The following is a 23,354-nucleotide window of genomic DNA, read 5'->3' as shown; positions in this document are numbered from 1 at the left end:
AACTACAATTAAATTCTTATTTCTTTTCTTTTTAGAAAAGAAAACATTCGAACAATTTAATGTCGCGATGAGTAGAATTTAGGAATAGGAAAAATTAGGAATAATATAAAATTGAATTTATCAAGTCCAGTGAAAGAAAAAATGGTTGAAAGTTCTCTAGTCGAAGTGCCTGGAGATATCCTGAGCCCCGCGCCAATTTATCTTTACAAATATTCAATTTATACAGCGGCTGTGCTTCGTGTTGCTTGTTTATGTATCTATGAAAAGCTTCGTTGCTCATACTCCGATTTCTATGAAACTTTTAAGACACTATTATGGATCCCAAATGTGTGTAAGTACCAAATCGCATGGTTCTGGCTTAAAACATTTGTATTTTTTTTTAATTTTCGTATCTAGCTCTCATCATATTTGAGTTATGTTTCATATAACATGTCTCAAAATCGATATTATGGGTATGGAACGGAATATGGACAGGAGAATGGCATGTTCGTTCTAAGAATGGAGTATAAGAAGATATATATTTCAAATGTCAAGTCTCTGGCTTATGTAGTTTCCAAGATCGATACGTTCACTAAGACGGACAGACGGGCGGACGGACACCCATGAGAAGATTGATCCAGCTCGTCGTCTTGATAAGAAATATATTTACTCAAAAGGGCCGGAGACGCTGCCTTCTGCCTTTACATACATTTGCCCAAAACCAGTATACCCTTAATACCCATTTTCAATGAGTATTTTCAATGCAAATACTGGGTATATATAAATCAAAAGTACAGTTAAATGAAATAAGTTGTTAACATTTATCGTGCAAATACTTGAAACTCTTGTGTGAATGTGCTATCAAATACTCTCTTCAATTCTAAGCAATATGTTTGCTGAGAAACCCTCGCACCCTGCGATATGATCTAAATTCATAATGGAGCAGCCGCTCAGCTGGCAGCTAAGCACAGCCTACGGTTGCGCCCTCTGTCTCTGTGGAAGTCCGTGTCCGTCGGTGGCACGCGCCGCCAGGCAACTGCCCAGCAAGGCGGCCGCCAGCCGCTAGTAGGGACGCCAGACGTCCGCCGTCGGCTTTGGCGTACGCGTGCGTATCGGTCCGCCAGCGCCGCTGGAGCCGCTGGCCGATCTCGATGTGGTGCTAACATCATCAAGATCAATTGTCTCCACGGGCGATGGTGAACGGCGCGAGGAGCTAACTGGCGGTGATGCGTTCGGATTGGCGTTCTCCGCATCTGGCGGATTGTGCGTAATGAGCGTGACACAGCGCTTAATGAGGTTGACGCCGTCGGCATCACTGGCTACCGCTGGTAGAGCCGATCCTGGCTCCTGCTGCTGGGGCTGCTGTTGCTGCTGTGGAGCTGTGTTGGCCACCGCTGCAGCTGCCGCACTTCGCAGCCAAGGTAGATCGCTGTAGCTGCCGTAGAGCTGCGTGTAGAGCCACTGGCTCGACTGCGGCAGGAGCGGACTCTGAAGGAAGAGCTGAGCCGCCAACGCTGGGTTGAAGCTGTGCGCCGTCGGCGCAAAGTGGCCTGCACCGGCAGCAGCGAAACCGCCGAACAGCTCGCTGGGATTCTTGCTGCGCTGGATGAGCGCGGTGAAGGCGCCGCCGCTGCCAGGTGCCGGATCTGCAAGCGTTGCCACACTGCTGGCATCCGCGCTGAGCAGCGTGGGGCTGCGGCTGCGTCCCGCCTCCGGATCCGGCTCCTCCTCGTCGTGCGTCAGCGAGCAGATGCTTTTGCGCGGCGATCCTGTCACCGAGATGCTGTCGCTCTCGAAGCCCGCATCGATATTGCTACTGCTGTTGTTGTTGTTATTGTCGTGGTGCTGCATGCTGCTGAAGGTCAGCGGCGGCGAGCTGCCCGCGCTGGCATTGCACGCCGGCGGTTGCACAAATGCGCTCAGGGTTGCGCTCGTCGTTGTCGTTGGTGAGCCCTCCGGGCTGGTGGTGCTATGCGCCGCGCCCACTGTCGCCAACTGCTGCTGATTGTCTGTCCAGCCGAAGGAGCAACAAAAAAGAAGAAGAAAGATCACTTAAAAATCTGTTTCGGTAAAGGAGAAGAGATAGGAGATGCCTTACCGCTTAGGCCACGCAGACCGCTGGCCGCTGCACCCGGGAAGGTCGCTCCATGGTGATGCGCAAAGAAGGGGCCAGCGGGAAAGCCCGGACGTCCACCTAGCGCCATGTGTGCTCGCCAATCGGGCGCATGCAGATGACTGTGCATCCCAACCAAATGATGTGCGAATCCTGGGAACGAGAAAGGAGGAAACGAATAAATCACATGTAAGGGAGCTCCAATCGAGAGTGCTCGATTGGACGATCCTCTGTTCTGCCGTAGCATACATTAGAATTTCCTTTTGTATATATATGTATTTATGCAAGTAAGTCAAGATAACTTCCACTTTTTTAAAAAATAACGTGCTTTTAAATGTTGCTCTCCTTTGCGATTCTCATGAGTTTAAATAGGACTTGCAGGCCGTTATATTTTTGGATACATTAATGTGTTTATGTATGTTTGTTTTCTTATGCTGTCCTCTGCGACTCACATGCATTTTAGTATATATGTACATTCACATATACATATTAGGAGTTGAACAAAATTGGGCACATCATTTTGGTTTCCATACTCTTATAATTATTTTTCTGCAATGTTTGTCTCTCCATGAAAGCAATATTTATTTGACGGTATGGAAACCAGAGACTGGAAACTAGAAATATGTATATATAAGCTCGTGAATATCCGGACCAAACAAATTGTTCACATTTTCGGCCACGCCCACTAGGCGACTGACTGCGAAATTCAATATTTCCTTATTAGGCATTCTTAGATAGACTGCTAATGGGATTAAACCCTGTTTGTAAGAAACATAAGCTTAATAATTTTCATACAAAGGAAAAAGATAATCAGTTTGTAGACTATAATAACAAGAACTTAAATCTTAAATTCCTTGATTAGCGAGCAAATTCCAATAGCTCAAGGCTGAGGAAAAAAATAAGACCAGCGTAAGCCAGGACCAAATTATGAGTTCACGTCCAAGTCCAAGCACAAGAACATAAGCAAGTCCAATGCCAAACCCCAACCGAAGCCCACCAGACCACATATAGCCCACTATGCAAGACCAAAAACGTTGCCGCACATTTTGGTCGCTGCAAAACAACACTAGGCAAAATTCCCGCCCACTAGCCGCCGCCGCCGTCGCCGCTGTCGCCTCCGCACCGCCTTCTCCTATGATGTGATCAACAAGCCGCCATATTGCTGCTTATGTAAATGCATCTTTGTCTCCCCTCAAGCGGCGGACTACTCTGTATGTGCACGCCCAATGAGAGTTCCACCTTTGATGGGACGAACGGAGCAGACAGGCAGGACAAACGGACAGTCAGGCTGGCATTCACAGGCCTGGATGCTGCTTGGCCAAATCTGGCAGCGAGAACGAGAGCAAACGGAGCTGCCCGAGCAGCCAGAGCAGCCAGCAGCAACGAGGCGAGCTCAAGGTAAACTCCTAAATAAATTCATTAAAATTATCCCAGTCGACGATGTCGTTGCTCCGTCTGGACGCGGCCGTCTCACTCGCCTCGACCCTTTTGGTCCAACTCCTACGGCGTTGCCGCTATCAAGTGGCAGCCCACATTTGTGGGCAAGCGGAGGAAGCTGCTCTGGCTGCAAGCCATTGGGTCGACAGTCCTAGCATGGAATGGGCGGGGAGGGGTCGGGCATGTTGCAGCTACCAAACAGCCTCAAATACCAGGCCGCAGTCGCACATAGTACGCGGTCGACGGCGACGCAGGCTGAAGATGCTGCAAAGTAAGGCACAGTTGACTCATTGCTGTCTATGTATGTGAGTATGCCAGTGCGTGTGTGAGTGTCTGTGTGTGTCTGTGTATGTATGTGTTTGTTTTTTTGTGTGTGTGTGTGTGTGTGTTTGTGTGTATGTGAGTAAGTCGCACTTAAGAAAACGCCAAGGCAACAAACATTGAGCAAATCTTGTCTCGCTTAGCTCCTCTCGCTTCTGCTCGCAGAGACGAAGACGAAGACCGACCACAACACACTCACACATACTCACACACACATACACACACACACGCCGCCCACATGCGCGCTCTCAACTGCAATCGCTTTGGCTCTCTCCGTCTCTCTCTCGCCCATTCTGTCTGTCGTGCTCTGCGTTGGCTGTCTCTGTCCCGCTCTGTCGCACTTGAGGCCAAATACTTGGCCAAGTTTTGCCAAAGTTTGCAACCAAAATTTCACCGAAAATGTGACACCAACAACCCACCAACGAACCAACCAGACCAACCAGTCGTCAGACAGGGACAGGACCCGGCTCAGGAGCAGGAGCAGCAGCGTAAACGGGATCGGGAACGAGAGCGGGAACATAGTAAGTAATGCTGGCTGCGACACTGTCTGAGGCAGCACACAAAGAGCCATCCAAGACACGGGGCACACACATTCACATTCACATTCTCAGAGACAGGACTGGAGCCATATTTGCTGCTGCTGCATAACTTGATTGGCATGCTGCGTTATCCTAATCCCTTGACATACTTACATAAGCATAAATATGGCTACAATAACTACTTAAACTATAACAAGCTGAAGTTGAATCAAAATCATATATGCCACTTGATACTCCTTCTAAGTTCAAGTACTTTTATGTAGGTCAAACAGCTGTGCTGCATTGTTTGGCTGGCGGTGCGGGAATGGTGCGGGAATGGCGCGGGAGTCTGTCTGGGATTTTGATGAAAACTTTTGATTTTTACAGCAGATAAAGCAATTCGCCGTAGTCGATAAAATTTCCATGCATCGCCATTGCCTTTGTCCTCTCAAGGAATTCGCTTATGAATGCATCCGTTCAAATTAATATTGACTTTTATTTCCATCTATTATCTGCCGCAAAAAGCTTCAAGTAACTAAATGTAAGCCCAACATTACAGATTGAAAAATTGTTTTAAATATCATTTTGTTATTATTTTTAATATATCTTGAAGCCGCCTTAGAATTCGTTTTGTGACTCTAGTTTACCTCATCCATTAACCCAGGTTTGTGTTCAGACCTTGCTTTCTCTTATGATATATTGCATTTTTAAATGCAACAAATCAATTTTTAATTTATAAGTGATCGTTCTGCTGCATGTTCTAGATATTTTCATATACAACTTTGGTTTCTATCCAAGTCTAAAGGTTGGGGCCCAACATATTTAAGAATCGAGAAGAATTTCGGTTAAGGTTCGGTTCATAGGTTAAAATATGCCGGAATTTCGGGTTCGATTCCTTAAGTTTTGTAAGATTGCATATTTAAAAATAAATGTGAGATATTTAAGTTTCTTTTAAAAGAGCTAAGGCTAAAAAAAAATAAACCTAATACTATTGTTTTAAATAATTAATAATTTTTTAAAAACTGGCTAAACTTTTAACAAAAATAAATATTAACAAAATATTAATAATTTTATTTATTACAGGTAATATTACTCATTAAAATACTAATAATAATTAGACTCGAATCATTGACAAAATTTATAATAAAAATCAATATTAATAATAATCGTAATAATAATAAAAATAATAATAAAAGTAATAATAATAATAATAATAATAATAATAATAATAATAATAATAATAATAATAATAATAATAATAATAATAATAATAATAATAATAATAATAATAATAATAATAATAATAATAATAATAATAATAATAATAATAATAATAATAATAATAATAATAATAATAATAATAATAATAATAATAATAATAATAATAAAAATAATAATATAATTAATTATAATAATAATAAGTTAGATGTCATATTAAATAATATAATATCATTGAAAACTTTTCCAATAATCTCTCAAATATTGCAATGAAAATATATCACACTTTTCGTACTTTCTGACGTTTGCTATTGTAGATTTTTGAATTAAAAAAATGGTATAAATATTTGAATATTAAAATAGTAATGAGAAAATATAAAACTATGCCTTAGTTCTCAAACCAATAATTATGGCACTTGGCTGTGATACATATATATATACTAGCGGGTATAACTCGGCCTTGCCCGTGGCACGTATGTTATAAAATCAATGTTGTCAAACAAATTTGAAATGATTTTGAAACTGATCGGACGGTAAACAAATAACTTTCATACAACCGTTTTCCGCCAATTTACCACTGTTGCGAGTGGAATTTCCCAAATCGCTGAAATACGTACTTATTAAGTTTTTATGTAGAGCTTTGAAAATAAGTTTGCAGCAAATCGGACACAACTTAAAACTTCGCACAAAAAATCTTTGAGTCGCATTCCACCCGAAAAAGTTTGGATTCTGCGAAAAGTGTGAAACACGTCTCAAATGATTTTTCTTATAGATCTCTGGAAATGAATTTGAGCGCGAAACGTCACCCACCAAATCTTTGACCTCCATTTCCACCCAGGAGGAACGGATTTTCCTAAAAGTGTGAAACACCCCTCAAATGAATTTGAACAAAGATCTTTGAAAATAAGTTTGAGGCCGGATGGTAAACAAAAAAGTTATATACAAAAGTTTTTTCGCGATTTTTCCACACTTGCGGGTGGAATTTCCCGAAACCCCGTCTTAACGTGCACCTACATCACATAAGCTAACTACAGTGCAAATTTCAGCTTCCTAGCTCTTACGGTTTGGGCTGTGCGTTGATCACCAATCAGTCAGTCAGTCAGTCAGTCAGTCAGTCAGTCAGTCAGTCAGGACAAACAGTTTTATATATAGAGATATATATATATATATTTATATATATATACATATATATTTTGGATGTAGTTTTTAAAGCAGAAACTTTGCGTTTTAGTTTCCGTTCTTTCTCTTCTGCTATAGCTTAACGTGCATTAGCACTCATTATAGTATTTATTTTAGTTTTATATGATTACAAAGTTCTGAATGTGCTCATGCCATTAGCATTTGCAGTGCACTAACTGGTCCTTTTTATGTTCATATATATGTGTGCGTATGGATATATATGTATATATGCTTATATATGCAGATTGTACCTACATACATGGAAATAAATATGTTTATATGTATGGCGTCTGCTATGTACAGCTGCCAGCTGGGGCATAGGGGCATAGTTGTTGGATTTTAGTTGTCACACAAAATGGCAGCAGTAACAGCCCACAAAACTGCGACGATCACAAGCTCACACACACACCAATGCAGACACGCCCACGCTCTCGAGAGCTATTTGAAGCCAGCAGCGACAACCGACGGTGAAGCAGCAGCGACGGCGGCGGCAATGACGACGACGACGACGGCGACTTCCATGCGGCGGATGCGGCGACAGACATTGAGCAAATTGTGTTTCCATATAATATAACATCACGTCGATTTTGGTAACCCAAACCATGTGAATGTGTGTCGTTGTGTGTGTGAGGGCTTGGCCACTGCCCGCAAACATATACGCATCTACACACACACACACATGCAAAGAGAGAGAGAGACCGCATGAAGGCATACCAAGGATGGCGACAGTGAAACCCCATAACAAAAACCTAAATATGCGGTCCTGTAAGGAAACCCTATGTGCGATAAAGGGTTAGCCGCGCTTGGTGTCAGTTTGGGGTCGGGCTTTCTTCGGCACGCCACGTAACGGTATTCGTCGGAGTCGGGCCGTTCTCGTCTGGGCCGGTGGGCTAGGTGGGTGCCATGACAGGGTGAGCAGAGAGGGGTATGGGGTGTGGTGGCGTCCATAGCCCAGCCCCCATGCATGAGTGAGCGCGTTCTCTATGTGTATATGTGTATGTGTGTGTGTGTGGGTGTGCGAGTGTGTTGGTGTGTGTAGCGGGGCATAACGCGGTGCTATTGGTGCGCCACAAAAAGCTTTCATGCGTCCAACTTCCCACGCTTTTTTCGCTCTTGTTTTTGTTTTGTTTCGTTTTTTTTTTTGTTTTTTTGTAATTTTCTGGGCACCACATTGCGGAAGGATTCTAGAGATGGGGCATAGTGAAGTGCTTCTGGAACTGCACTACAGCGTATATGTGGGTGTGTGTGTGTGTGCGTGTGTGAAGCAAGATTGCATCCGCATCCTTTAAAATAATCAGTTGCGCTCTGAGTATTATTTTGGCTACGTTTTGGTTAGGAAACGATCTTATATAAGTCATGTGAGTATTGGTTAGCAAATCAGTTTCCATTGCCAGGAAAACAAGAATCTTTACCGTTATAGCGCACTTGCCGTCGGCCAATACAGCGCTAATGTTTTTCCGACGGCATTTTCACTCGGCGCAGACATTGGCAGTATGCAGCTCCAATCCTCCATCCATTCAAAGCGCCCGCAATGAAAACGAAAGGCGCTCAGGCAAAGCAGCAAAAATAAAAATAGAAAATGGCAAAAGAAAAAAAGCAAAAACAAAACCAAAAACACACTCAACGGCGCGCAACAATTTCTCACCACAAGACGCTGTCTTGGAAAAAACGTCGTCGTGGCCGAAGCAAGTTGCCTTCTAACTCACCACAACGTGTGGTGGGTGGTGGGTGGCGGGCGGCTGCTATGAGCGGCGCTAGCGGGGTAAGCAGCAACCCCCACACACATGCACACATTTGAGCGAGCCAACGAATCAGGGGAAATAGCTAATGTACATGGCCCTCAAATCACTCGACTCAATTTCGCAAGTCGCTACAATTCCACTCAGAGAGGGAAAGCGAGTGCGAAAGCGAGAGCGAGCGTGAGCATTCTTGCGCTCATAGTTGACGCCTGCGCGAACAGTTGTTGCCGTCGACGTCTGCAGGAGCAGCGCCAGCAGCAGCAGCAGCGCCAGCATCGAGCAACGAGGCATTTCTGTTGCCTACTTTTCAGCGTGGCCTCGGCTCGGCGGCTCCAAATGCTCGGAAGCTGCCAACGCTGGTTACTTTGGTGCGCACTTTGCGGTAAATGTTCTTTTTTAAAATTCGGTCTTTTTTATTTATATTTTGTTTCTCGTCTTGCTTTTTTTTTTTTTTAATATTATTGAGCAATCAGCAAAAGTGGCTGTTAGAATTGAACTCAGGGCAACAGCACCTTAAAGCTCAAAATAATAATGATAACCTTGATGACTCTGTGTGGCAACATTCACAATGTCTAGCATCTAGATTATAAAATGTGCAATGCGTGTGTCTTCGAGAACATGGCCTAAGCCTTTTTATTTTAGGCATTGTGCACAACTTCAAGATAGTTTTATACGTCCAATTTTGGGACAAGCATCAAATACGTTATTTATTATACAAATCTTGAGATATATATGTGTTTTACTCAAGTTCATTTTGTTTCTATTAATGAATAATAATACTTAATTAATTATTTTCTCTTTAGGAAATTGTGAATAATATATCTTGTTAAAGCTACGCCAAAAACTCAACTATAAATATAATATTTGTAATCTTTTAAAAATTCTGGACTACAAGAAAAAGAAAGCTTTAACAACCAAATAAGTTACAAAATTCTTTCACAATTTCTATATCCCATATTTTAAAAACCCATCTACCTTTTGAAATATGTATATTCCTTTTTCTCAATGGCTAGTTAAATGAATAATACGAATATTACATGATGTTACGTTTACTGCTGAACTCCATTCTACTGAGGGTTACGTGTTTATCGATAGGCAGAAAGCAAACAGCTGTTTGGGATTTTCTTTAATTTGCAGTCCTTCTATTTAAATTTAAAATGATAATATTGATAAGAGTTTCACAGATATATTCTATTATGTGCAAATACCTTGCACAGACATAAATTCAAGTTAAAACAAGAGATGAAAATCGAAATTATAAAACAATGATCGATATATTGCACCAATCGATGCACTATAAGTGCAGCCCAAAGACTCTAAAGGCTAAGTTTAGCTACAACAAAAAGTTTTCAAGTAGTTAAGCAGCACATAATATTAAAATTAAATTTGTTAAAATACACATAAGTAAATAGGCGACTAGTTATCAAAATCTAAGTATATTTTCAAATTATACAAAGTAATTGTATATAGCCGAGAGCCTCAGCAGTCGGTGCCATATTCAATCTCTTTGACAATAGCTTTTACCTAAACTATACAAAATAAATTAAATACTAAATAAAATAGTTATTGATGTATTGCTTCGCCCCCTCTCGCCCCTTTCACTCACAAATATAGCTGAATTTCCACAGTCCAAACTGTTTTCACTTAATAAAGACATTCAAGCAGCTGTGTCTGCCTGCAGTCAGCACGCAGTCAGTCAAACTGCTTCTATTTTTAAGCTCCGCCACAGGTGAGCTCAGACGGTGTCTCCGTCCCCGCCTTCGGCTGTCTGTCTTTATCAATTTTTTAGCCAGTTGTTGTCAAGTGCCTGTCATATCAGTATTTACACGTAAGTATTTGCTGTAGATTTGCAAATTGTTTTGGCAAATTTGCTGATATTTTGTAAGGCATGCCAAGAGCTTAAAAAAGACCCCATTTTCGATACGAAAGCCCAAACCGAAACATACGCCACCTTATCCCGACCCCGATTCCGACCCACACCCCGACCACGATCCCCGACTCCTCCACACGCACAATACGCACAAATTTACCGTAACACAAGTGTTGTCAACACATGCGAGTTGTGCTGGGGGTTGAGCAATTGGCGGGGTTGGCGTAACATACATTCCAGCCCGCCCACACACACACACACGCACGCACACACATACGTATGAGTAACAGGCCGCAAGTTATTACAAAAAAAATGGGAAGGAATGAAAAACGTAGCATACATTTTGGGGCGCGCCAAAAAGAAATTGCAAAGCGACGCAGGCTACGGAGTTTTTGGCATTTGGCAAACATATTTTCGCAAATGTTATAAATAATTTTAAATGCACACCTTGCCCAGGCCGCCCTTGCCCCAGCCAGCGAGTCGAGCTGTGCCACATGTCAGGCCGCGGCGCGGGTCAGGGGTCAGGGCATCAGCAGCTTTCCGCAAGAGCCACGACCCTTGGCGTATTAGTGTCGCATTGACACGTAAATTGACATGAAATTGAATCAATGCTGTAATATGTCCTTGGGGGGCAACGACACACACACACACACACACTTACCCACACCCCACAAAGCCCACAACCCCCACAGCCAGGGCCACGGACAAGCAAGGACGATGACTTTAAAATTTCCTTTTGCCAGCCAAATTGAGCTGTAGGCCTTTCCCGTGGGCACGACTGCTGCGAAAGCGACTGCGACTGTGACTGTGCAAATTTGTCTGTCTGCATGTTTGATTATTTGTACTAAATCATTTCGTTTTTGCAAGACATGCGCCTGGCTGAGAGGGGGGAGCGCATGCGAGCGAGTCTATCAAGTTGTTTAAAGACACAACGCTTAACCCTTTTGGGCCTCTACATTTGTGTGTAGCCGAAAAAAGAAAAGAAAAAACAAGGGATTGGTATCTGCGGAATGCTGAAGAGTAAATACTCTTGCAAAGATATGCTTTCATAATTCTCATATGATATGCTGAGACACTGTTATTAAGCTGAAATACGCTCTTTGTTGACGAACTTGATCGAGATATATGAGAAGATATATAAGAAAAATGAGATTATTCCGTTACGAGCCATATACTATAGTGGTCCGATCCAGACTACTCCAACAAAACGTCGCAAACATTAAAGCTAGCTACAGAATTTGATTCAAGTGAAGAGTTGGACAAGGGACAGGCCTATATGAAGCATACAGATACGCTTAATAGGGCTGGCGATGTCTCCATCAATGCTTATAAAATATAAAATATCGCAGAAAATTCGACGCGAAATTAATTTTGGAATAAAAATAATAAGTAAAATTTATAAACAAACCTGCATAAATAAATTGATAAAAATCTCAAGTTGTTCTCTAAATCGACTTATCTCAAGAAACATAAACATTTGAAAAGTTCCTTCCTATGTAAGTTATTTCTGCACTCAATTAACTAAGTTTTTGCAAAAGGAACAGCTATTTAAGCGTGTAGGAAAAAATATGAAATCAGGGACTTACCAAATAGATAAATAAAAAAAATTCTTATTAATATGCCCGGATCGGAAGGTTGTCAAAATTGTTAAAATAAAATTATTATTATTATTATTATTATAAATGTGTGTAGAAATAGTTTGAAGAAATCAATATTTTTAGCAAAGTTGCTAGGCATTATTAACAACGGCTTGTTTTTAAACAAGTGCATCCGCAATATTTACTTAATTCCCCTTGATTAACAATTAAAATATATGAGTATTTGTATATTAAAGTATTGAAAAGAGACTTGATCCCTGAATTATGTAAATTTTAATTAAATAATTAATTTAATAAACTTTGTTTTAATTTCATTGAAATACTGATCATCAACAAATGCCTCGTACTTACGAGTACGCTAATATAGGCTCACAGGCTTAATGCCCCAAGTTAATACATAATAAAGCAGAAAAAATAGGAAAGATGTATGTGGCTGTGCGTGTGTGTGTGTTCGTGTGTGTAATTGTGGAGCGTGGTGCGCACTTTGATCTTTGCCTTTGCCTTTGCCTTTTGCATTGCTTTTGACGAGCTGCCTCGTGTAAAAGTCCTGTCCTGGCCGGGCCAACAACACACAAAAAGGCTGACGGCAAAAAGGGTTTTAAATAAATACGAGTGCCCGAAGTCTTAAATCAAATGCGCTCGCTGTTTTCGTGTATATATGTATATATATGGGCTGATTGAGAGTGCGGGGCTCAAGACAATGCGCTGCAATGTGATTTCAAGCTGAAAATTCATTTAAAACATTTGCACCGGCACACTCATACACACGCACGTACACCAGTAGCTATGTAATTATGCACACATGTGTCTACTTTCAGATGGGTTTTATGACATAAATTACATCAAGCACAAAATTTTAATATAATTTTCACTAAAAACGCGCGCGCGAAACTTTTTTAGTTGCTGCTGTTGCTGCTGATGAAGGCAACTTCAAAAGGATTGGCAACGCACACACGCACGCACACGCACGCACGCACACACACACACTCACCCAAAGACGCGCGTTTCTGGAGTGGGTGTGCGTGTATGAAACAGGATATCCGTTGCGGAAGTTACAAATTTTCCACTTTCCACACATTCGTGACTTGGCCCCGGGGCACCTTGCACTCCAGCACGCAGCGTTAGCGGGGGGACGGGCTAGAGGCGTGGCACTAATGTGCCCTGCTTACGACGCCATTTAATATTTATTCCGTTCCATCAAGAAAAGCACTTGGCTTGCTTTTTCACAGCCAGCTCAACTATTTCGCCAGGCAGCAGGCAGCTGGCACCAGCGTCGAGTCCTTTTAATCATTTGGCAAACTTTCTGTGACACGCAGCACTCCAGTGTCAACTACATTTTGTGTATGCCAAAACTACTCCACACACACACACACACACACACACACACACATATGCTTGGTGCCTTTTAGTTTTTAATGTAATTTTGAGACACTTTTTTGCTGCTGTTGTGTCACTTTGCAGTTTCGGCTCGCAAGTGCAAAAAACTTTTGGGGCGTCAAAGTTTCTAGAAAAAAAAATCATTTTCCCCAGCGGATATCGAAACATTCTTCAACAAAACTAAACTCATTTGGCAACTAAAAAGCAAAAGAAAAAAACAAAACAAAGGTTTCTAATATGATGTTGTTGCTTTATAATTGTTGGCATTCCAGTTTTAATAAAATAATGTAAATAAAACGAATTAGTTAAATATAATCATCGTGCATGTCGAATTGTTTTGAAAATGTCAGAGAATGTAAGGACTAGCTGAAGCAAAAAATTTAGCTAACAAATTCTGATTGGAATAATCGTTAGTTTATAAATGTAATGAAATTTGACACAAAATAGACCATGCATTATAATTATTACGAATACTGTAATTGTTATTAAAGTAAAGAAACAGGAATTATTCGTTTTGTATTCACGCAAGAGTTCAGAAATTTAAACACAAACTTTTTTGAATATCGATAACAAATCAAAATTTATATGCTATATTAATTCTGTTGATAAAAATGTAAAATATTGGTTTACATTTCAGATCTGATAATTGACTTACTTTAAAATATATATTTATAAAATTTTTGAATGCTTTATCTTATCCGAAATTCAAGTGCCTAACTTTAAAAGACAGTCGTATGGACAGACACTGAACTAATATAGGTCTACTTTTAACTTGTTGAACGAAGTATAAAAACCAAACACGCTCCATAAAAGAAAATCTTCCATCAAGAGTTGATTATTCCATTATTTTCTCGGCTATTTATTGCTGCATTTCATATACACGAAATATTAAGTTTGTTGCAATGCAATTGAAAAATAGTTTGCATATCGAATTGAGTACTTTGAAATTTTGGTTGCGAACTTGATATTGAAAACATATTGAAAGGCAACTTCGATTGGTTTAGTTAATAAGAAACTGACGCAAAAGGGAAAGTGATAGAGACAGTGGCAACGGTGGTGGCATCCACATCCACATCGAAAACCACATCCACATCGACAGCGGCAGCGGCATCGCACAACCTAGCTTTGGGTTCACCCACTTGTCGGCTCATAAATTTCATAGCGAAATTGTTAAATTTTAATAAAATCAAAGCGTATCAAACGGGATTTGTTCACCAGGCGACGATGCCGACGGCGACGACAGCGACGACACGACTTTTCGCCGTCTTCAGCGTTGTCCTTGCCATCGTTATCCTTGTTCGCAGTCTGGTTATATCGCGTGTTTATTGTTGCAACAGTCGCGTCGAGCGCTTTAAAATAATTTAAGGCTACGCCTGCTGCTGTCAATCAGGGGTGAGGAGTGAGCGTTGTGGGGTGAGGGGTGAGGCAGTTCGCGGCTTGCTCAGGGGTTGCACCCCAAACCCATTGATGCTCAATCTGCTCATCCTCGAGGCGCGCTGCCGTTTTGTGACTCGTTAAAGGATTAAAATCATTTTAATGGATTTTTCAAGCTGTTGTTTTGTTATATAATTGTCGCCTCTATTGTGACACTGTGTGTGTGTGAGCGCGTATGTGTGTGTGTGTGTGTGTGCATTATGGGGGCATAAATAGGGCACACAGATGCACTGGGATTTGACAAAAAGGCAGCGCGAATCACTTTGCACGCCTGTCGAAAGGCCTCTGCGCCTGACTACGCAAGCATTTGTCATCGTCCTTATGCTTATGTCTTTAGTCTGTTTAATGATATCTAGAGTTCTGTTTACAGTTAGGAAATGGTTAGGCTAAAAATTATAAATACTCGCACTTCCAACCTCAGGAAGTATCGAGACTTTGTGTCTCAATGTTGCTGCAATTTGCCCACGATAGCCCGATAGCTCTTAAAGTTAACTAAATCGATAGTATGATACTCTTAAATGTTTTGCATAGCTCTATTAATATCCCAAATCTCAAACTTAAATTTACAAGAACAAATAGATACATTTTAAATATTTATATGCTATGATTATTTTAAAACAATTTAAGGAATAGAAATATTCAGAAATGTCAATGAAATATGTTGATGATTATATAAATCTATTCCTAACCTGAGCCATTCGAAAATGTGTAAAAATATTATGACGATTTTATGCAGAATCAGTCTAGTGGGTGCCCACATTCATAAAAATCGCTTTAATTCTGGTCAAGTTATGGGCAGCTTGAAGTTTGATGGGGTCACTTACTAGAAACTTGCCACTTGCCACAAGCTAAAATTTGTCTAGTTGTTGGCATGATTTCTAATCGGAATACTGCCCCGGAATCATTTAAAGATAGCGTACTTAAATAACTTTGAAACCTATAATTAATTTAATTTAAATTAAATTAAGAACTAAAATAAAATGAAATGACTCCAAGTCAAACAACTTGTTTTCTTAAATTAAAAATGTGGAAATTATGATGTCCATTCCGACAGGAATATATTTTGATATTGCTCTTAAAATGTAGTTCTTTTAGGTTCTGAGGTCCTTGCGTTCATACATACGGACGGACAGACGGACACACAAACGGACATGGCTAGATCGAAGATGTTTCTCTCTAGGCTTTATCCATAAGTAACTTCTACTACAATCTTTATGTACACTAAAGTTGACTCACACGAAATATTTCGAGTATTTAGACAAGTTTGTTGTAAGGAAATCCTGACAGACATATGTACACGTATATTTATTCCATCAACAGTCGAGTTTAGTGGTAAGGTAATTTAATGCTTATAATCAAATCATTTAATCCGAAAAAGTGTTACTGCCTCTGGGCAGGCGACGTTCGCTTATTTAACCCTTATAATAGACATGTTTATTTACAAATAAGAGCTTATCGTCTCTAGCCGCCAATCCATCTACTTCGCATCGACATCAATACCTGCCCTAACGAGCAACTTGACGCTTGGGGCAATCCATTTAATGGAGGGGGAGTCTTGCGTTTTGGAGTATTAAATGAGCGCGGCTTACGTACCTGGCAACTTGAAGGGCAATCCGGCCATAAGTGGATCCGGGCCAAAACGTTGTGGTCCAAATGCGAACGGGTGGAAGCCCTGATGGCGCACCTTCGAGCGCGGCTCGCGTGGGCCATCCACAGTTACCTTGATTGCCTTCGTGTAGGTGGCGATTTGTATGGGATTAGTTGAGATGACAATTGTCAGCGTGAAGCTTTTACCTTAAAAAGAGAAAGCGAGTTAGAGACAGCGAGAAAGAGAGAGATAGAGAGAGAGAGAGAGAGAGAGATACAGAGTGAGAGTTGGTTATGAATGTGAGTGTTTAATTAGCCCGCATTGTCACCTACGATCGACAATAAAGTCAGCAATCGAAGCGTTGCATTTGATTCAGTTCAATTTAGTCGGGGGTTCTACGTATCATGTAAATTCAAGCTGTTTGCTGTGCAGCAATTGGCAGGGTTGTCAGGCGAATGGCGCACACCGAAATTAAAGTGCGGAATTCGCGAACAGAGCTGCATGCGGCATGCGCCACGCCAAATTAACCCCAGCAGAATTGGCAAAGTTATACAAAATTTGCGGGCAATCATTAAAAATGAAGCTGGCACGCAGACATTCAAATGAATGAATGAATGAATGATTGAGTGACTGAATGAATGACTATTGGCATGAACAGAGACGGCGGCGGCGTGGCCATGGCGAAACGAGTGTGTCTGAAACAATCGAATGCAATGCTCAGAGACTGCACTGAACAATATTAAGTAGCATGCTGCGACTTTGACATGGCAACTCTATGGTGGCTGCCGCCCAGGGTTGCCATAACAGCGAAACGTCAATGGACTCCACTGCTCGCTCGCTCCTCGGCCAGCAGAGACTTGAATATTTGGAATATTCATAAAGCGGCGTGAACTTTCAAAATGTGAATATGGGGGTATGGAAACTCTGAAACCAACTCGGGGTCGTTCACTCACTTTCTGCTGGCTTTTTAAAGGGGCGCGAATACAAAATTCATGGGGGCAAACACTTTGAATGCCAGGCGCTTGAGTTAATCAGCAAAGTTGAGTGTACCGTGAGTATTTCGGCCGGATTGAGAGCTTATCGCAGCCTATACAGATACATATATATGTATATGTTTATTATATTATTTTAATTGACAAGCTGATCATGCCGAAGGTGGCATGCCGAAAGTAAAAAAAAATGTTGTGCAAAAGTTTTTCGGTTTCATTAAAAATACTTTATCAGACTATTTAACGAATTTTCTGCAGTTTATTAAAGAATCATTTGCTAACATCTTCCAAATTCATTCTATTTTTTTCTTAATTACTATGTTGCTACATAAGACATTTTATAAAAAAAAATTATATAAATTAAATATTTAGTTGAATACATATAGATATAAAACTTGATAACATGGTTAGCTTTTATTTAATTTAAATTATATTAATTTATTTAAAATTGATATAATGGTTATCTATTTAAATTGCTTATTAGTATTATTATTTAATGGGTGATTTACAACAACTTGGGTAAATGTAATTTTTTTCAGAGTCTAATTGGCTATTCAATATATTTTGAACCCAATAAGTCCTGACTGGATTTAACTTTACTAATTTATTTTAAATTTTCAAAAAGTCTAGCATTTGGCTTTAGTATTCATCTATGGCTATTGATGCCTTGCTGAGATATGTCTAATATCAGTAAATATATAAGTGTTATTAAAAGGTGTTTGCTTTTATAGAAAATTATTATAATTATTAATACGGCCTTTGGCTAAGGCAATACTAGATCAATAAACTCGCTTGGAACTCGAAACAAGATTCGCCTCGCTCAGTTGCCTGAATGGTACTGGGTCACTCGGACAGCTCATCTACCAGAGACAAGAACTTTTTTCAAGAACTTTCAATCAATGATTTTACTTAAAGAAGGGTTCAATGTTTGCACAGTGCATAATACTAGCATAAGATATGAAACACATCTTTAGCGTGTGGGGTAAGCTTGCGTTATTCACTTTCCACTTCTTGCCCCAATGGGCAAAATACGAGTATCTCTTCTCAAATTCGACTCATGATGATGTAAATTTTCATTCCACACAGATCTAGACAGGCATACAACGACTCTCGCATTAGAAACATGACGAAACCATGGCTCATTTGCAAGTTTCTAGTCGAAGTCAGCGCCAACACGTGAAAGCAAACAAAGTTCTTAGATTAATATTAAATTAAACGAAGCATGCAAAAAATGCTAGAAGAAGGCGGCAATCATTAGGACAAGGGCGGCAACAATAACAACAAGACGCCCAGCCCAGCCCAGCTCAGCCCAGCTCAGGCCCTGCCCGTTTAACCAAAACAAAAATATTGCCAGCTTCGAGCATGCGGCATGCGGCATGTGGCAGGCGGCACTGAAGAAGAAAACCCAAGAAAACCTACACAAGAAAACAAATGAACATAAACAGACGAAACGAACCAAGAAAACCAACAAAATGAAATGAAACTTTTTTAATTATGCGCCCTCAGCTCCCAACACAGACGAGCAGCAAGCATGGATCAGCAGTTGGTTAGAGGCGTGGCGGGTGCTACATGGAGCGCTAGCAAAACGTCAACAAACTAACGAGGTGGTAAGAGAGGGGGGCAAAGGACGCGGCGCGACGGGCACAAAGTGGCTAAGACAAAAGACTCGACGGCGTTTTGCCAAATGAGCAAATATTGCAAATAAATCTGTTGCTGTTAGCCATTTTGTGCAGTGTCGTCCAGAGGCGTGGGCGTCGGCGTGGGCGTCGGCCTGGGCGTGGGCCTGGGCGTGGCAGCAACAACAGCAGCAGCAACAACAACAAAGCCAGCGGCGGCAAAGAACTTTGCTGCTAATAAGATGAAAACCATTAAAAGTCGACACAAGTCGCGTCCGTTGCAAACCAAAGAGAGCTCTGTAAAGGATGAGTAGCGGCTGGCGCGAGAGGGGAGCGGGCTGTGCAGGGTGCCGGCTGCCGGTTGCCGGGTTCTGGGCGCAGGTCACAGGGCTGACAGGCAGCCAGAAGCCGAGTTAAAATGTTGTAATTTTCGCAACAAAGCAAAAATTATCACCACTTTGCAAAAGGCGACAACGACGAGAAAATTCTGCACCCTTTTCAAGTCTGCCTGCTGCGGGTGTGTGTGTGTGCGTGTGTGTGTGTGTGTGTGTGTGTGTGTGTGTGTGTGTGTGTGTGTGTGTGTGTAGCAGACACTAAGTGATTTTAAAACAAAGTTTTTCAAACGTTTAACGTTACAATTTTGCCAAGTGTAATAGAAAATGTAACGTTTGCTGGCTCGTCTGCGTTTTAACTTTCGATGCTGATAATGAAGCAAGGAACAGGCGCCAGAGCCGGAGCCAGTGCCAAAGCCAAATTCAAAGCCAGTGCCAAATGAGTGAGCTCGAGACAAGGGTGCGCATAGGCAATTTAATGGCAATGTCTCCACCAGCGCACCACCGAGCCACCCAAAACTCAGCCCCCAGCGGGCGTAACTGCTTCTGTGTTAATGTCGTTAGTAGCATGGCGCCATAATTATAATTTGACATAAGACAAGAAGTCTGAGGTTGACAACAAAATGACATTTTAAATACACACTCGAAAGGCAGCCGCCTTCAAATCGGCATTGAATGGACAACCCTCCAGTGCTTCAACCAAACGCCCATCCACAACCATCTCCACCACCAGCATCTATTAAGCAGCCGCTCATCTTGCCTCTGCTGTGCGTATTTAGACACTTAACAGATCATAATTTTAACACTTTGCCTAATGCCCATGGTACGTTTAATGGAAGTTAAGCCCAGTATAAGAGAGTTTCCCTCAAAACGTAGCTCTGTAAAGGATTCAATGAGAGTTTGGGCACTTACTCGCATATTGGGCAAGAAAATTAATAGATAGAGAGCCTCGTCAAGTTTTTTGTGAATTTCCCAGGTGTGAGTCAAACTAGGACTTAGATATTGGCTATACTTGAATACGCTTTTTTATTATTCCATTTAATGTCGTAATAGATTTTGCGAATAGCATAAATACTTCAAAGCCTCATTAAGCACACTATATTTCGAACCCAATAAGATCTGATTAACTTTTACTTAAACATTTGTCTTTAGCATTCATCTGAGGCTGTTGATTCTCCGCTGAGATATTTCTTATATTAATAAATACTAACACATTTTGCTTATAATTCTTTTTAGAAACAGAGCCATTTGTGAGAGATTTCTTTTATAGAAAACCCTGTTAAGACTTAACAAGAATTTGTCTCAAGTATTTAGTCAGACAAAGGCGTTAGAGCCAAGTGAGTTCCGGCTAAAATTCCAGCTATATAAAGACATGTATACATGTTAACTGAAATTCTACTCTTTCTTGCAATCTCTCTCTTTTGTTTCCTCTCTCTCTCTTTTTCTTCTCCTGGCTCTTTCACTCTCCCACAAACAGTTTTCCAAGTAACATTTCTGAAAATCGCATTTTAAATCGCTTAAAAAATCTGCTCGCTGCAAAAGTCGAGGCTTTCCACCGCTTTGTCCTGTCCCTGCTCCCAGACGTGGCTTTCTGTCTGGCATAAATATTCATATGTTTATTTTATACGTTTTGCCAACAAAAACGCTGCACTTTCTTCGACCGCCTCATCCCGCCCGCTACACACTACGTACTACCCAGCTGAGAGTTTTCCACACCCACTAACCATTTGCTCTTTTAGGAACTGTTCAGCGGGTATTCAGCTTTTGTTGAGCAACGTGTAACACATAAATATTGGCATCTTTTTATAAGTTTATATTCATAAAATGTAAATATTCTGATGGATATTTTATATTAATAAAGTTTGGAATAAAGAGAACATTTGGCCAATTAGAGGAGAAATTCCATCACTTTGAGACTTTTTTTTTCCTAGTTAGAAAATCTATTTCACTTTTTTTCACATTTTTATATATTATTTTTCAGGAAAATAATGAATTATTCTTAAAAACTTTGATATCCCAAAAATTGAAATTAAATGAAAAATCGTTGTGTAATTAAGATTAGGATAATAGTTTCGAACAATTTTTATCGAAGAATATTTTTTTCTAAACAAAAGAGAACTTATGTGAAAATTTAAAAAATGTAATCGAAAATGTATAAAAATTTTGTAAAAGTGAAGTGTACAGGCAATCTGGCAAACATTGAGTTCCTGTGGGAAAACATTGGTTAAGCATTCAGTTTTTGAATAAAAATTGTAAAGCTGGAGCCCTTAAAGGCACAATCGGTCGATATTCATACATTTTCCCTAAGATGTTAATCCGGCTGCTATAACAGCTTCAATTGGAGGAATCTGATTTAACAAGGTATATTTTTGGATCGGATCCTATATACCCTATCTTAGGGTATTTCCAATTCGTCATAGGGTTACCAAGCGTTTGTTCTGTTTCTGTTTGGTTGGCTCATGATACATTTGTTGTTTTCAGCTTTTAGCATTTGTCGCCGCTTTGCCGTTGGCTTTCACTTGTGCGGGCGTGTGGCATGGGGCTGGGTTCGCAGGGTTCAGAGCATGGTTTAATAATCATAAATTTTAACCCTTTTTAGCGCGACATTTGCCGTTTTTGTCCTTGTTGTTGTTATGTCGACATCCGTTTTGTTCTTTGGCAGCCGTTTAACCCGATTTGTAATACATGGCCCAAGGGCAGTGTCAGTGACGTTGACTTTTGGTGTTGCCGCTGCCGCTACCGCTGCCGCTACCGCTGCCGCTGCTGCTGCTGGTGCTGCTGCTGTGAAGCTGCCAATGATGGGAACGCGAAAATGCCACCACAGACGAACTGCAACAGGAGCAGCAACAGTAGCAGTAGTAGAAGTGGCAGCCGCGGCAGCAGCCAAAAAGGAAATTAAATTTCCAGCAAAGTCAAAAATTATATTGGCAATAAATGAAGACGCAGCAGACGCGACGCGGCGCTCCCTGCAATTACGGTGGCCAGCATCAGAAGCAGCTCTGTGCTGTTGGCGGTGGTGGTGGGTTTTCCACTAAATATACGAGTATATATATGTATATATATAAAGCGGGAGAATGCGAATGCCAAACAGGAAGCCGGAATCGACGTTTATTAAAACGGAAACTCGAGACAACTGTGCGGCGGGCAAAAGAAAGCACAAATGCGAGTTCAGCGATGAAGGCAAAAGGCAAAAAAGTGAAGACGCAAACGCTGGCAATGGCAAAGGCGCTGGCAAGGACATAATTCTGTCTCTGGCAAACAATGTCCTTGGGCGACGGTTGTACTGATGCTGCCTGACTGATAAGCCCGCCCAACCCACAGCGCGACTTGGCCCTGCCGAAAATGTAGATCCCCAGCGTGAGCGTCCCGAACAAAGCCTTCAAAATGACCAACGGGGAGTTGTGGCAAAAGGCCGCTAAATTGCAATTTTCAAGATTTAAGCGTGAACAATAAATGTCACATAATCTGTAAGTAGCTAAATAAAAGCGCCCGCAGCCAAGTGACTCCTTGGTTTTGGTCCTGTTCCTGGTCGAAATCATTGCGCCGCTTGCTATTTAATTTAATTTATCGCATTTTAAACAGACGACAAACAATAAAGAAAGCGACAGTTCCCAACAAAATAATACAACAAATTTATTTGTTGTTTGTTTCCTTTGGTTGGTTTTTAGGCCAGACGCACATTGATTGCGGCTTTGTCTCTTGTGGACCCCAGCCGGAGGGGCTCGCTGGCAATGGAGGAGTCACTTGTCCCATGAATCTATCGGTGCCACATCGCAATTTGTAGACGCTTCATACGATAAGCAACTGCAGCTATGTGAAAGGAACAACGGGATAGGGATAATGGCAAAATCGTGGAAAATATATGTGTATACATCGGGTCTGCAAAACCAAAGCAAATTTTCGGCGGTTCGGTTGACAGTTCGAACCAACTCCCTGCCTTGCCGTTCGGTTCGTCAACCAGTTTCCTATGTGTCCATTTACCCAGGGTTTGATTTTGTCATATATTTTTAAGATTTAGATGCATCTATTTATAGTTGCTTGTTTTA

At 41.1% G+C, this 23,354-nt stretch overlaps 1 protein-coding gene across 1 annotated transcript in view; it reads right to left on the bottom strand.

Moving 5' to 3' along the window:
- Positions 1-688: 688 nt before the first annotated feature.
- RunxB (Runt related B) overlaps positions 689-23,354 on the bottom strand; it is a 33,710-nt gene continuing 11,044 nt past the window's right edge. The window contains exons 3-5 of the mRNA XM_064699824.1: positions 16,377-16,577; positions 2,078-2,245; positions 689-1,988 (exon numbers count right to left, since the gene is read on the bottom strand). Coding sequence (XP_064555894.1) covers positions 1,042-1,988; positions 2,078-2,245; positions 16,377-16,577 — 1,316 coding nt within the window. The 3' untranslated portion in view covers positions 689-1,041. The remainder of the gene's footprint in view (positions 1,989-2,077; positions 2,246-16,376; positions 16,578-23,354) is intronic.

The sequence above is a fragment of the Drosophila montana genome, unplaced genomic scaffold, assembly GCF_035044405.1.
Source record: "Drosophila montana isolate Dmon_TW-CO22-7 unplaced genomic scaffold, ASM3504440v1 contig_1624_1, whole genome shotgun sequence".
NCBI classification, from domain to species: domain Eukaryota; kingdom Metazoa; phylum Arthropoda; class Insecta; order Diptera; family Drosophilidae; genus Drosophila; species Drosophila montana.
Note: the sequence above shows the minus strand (reverse complement) of the source record. Positions and strands in the feature narration are given on the sequence as shown.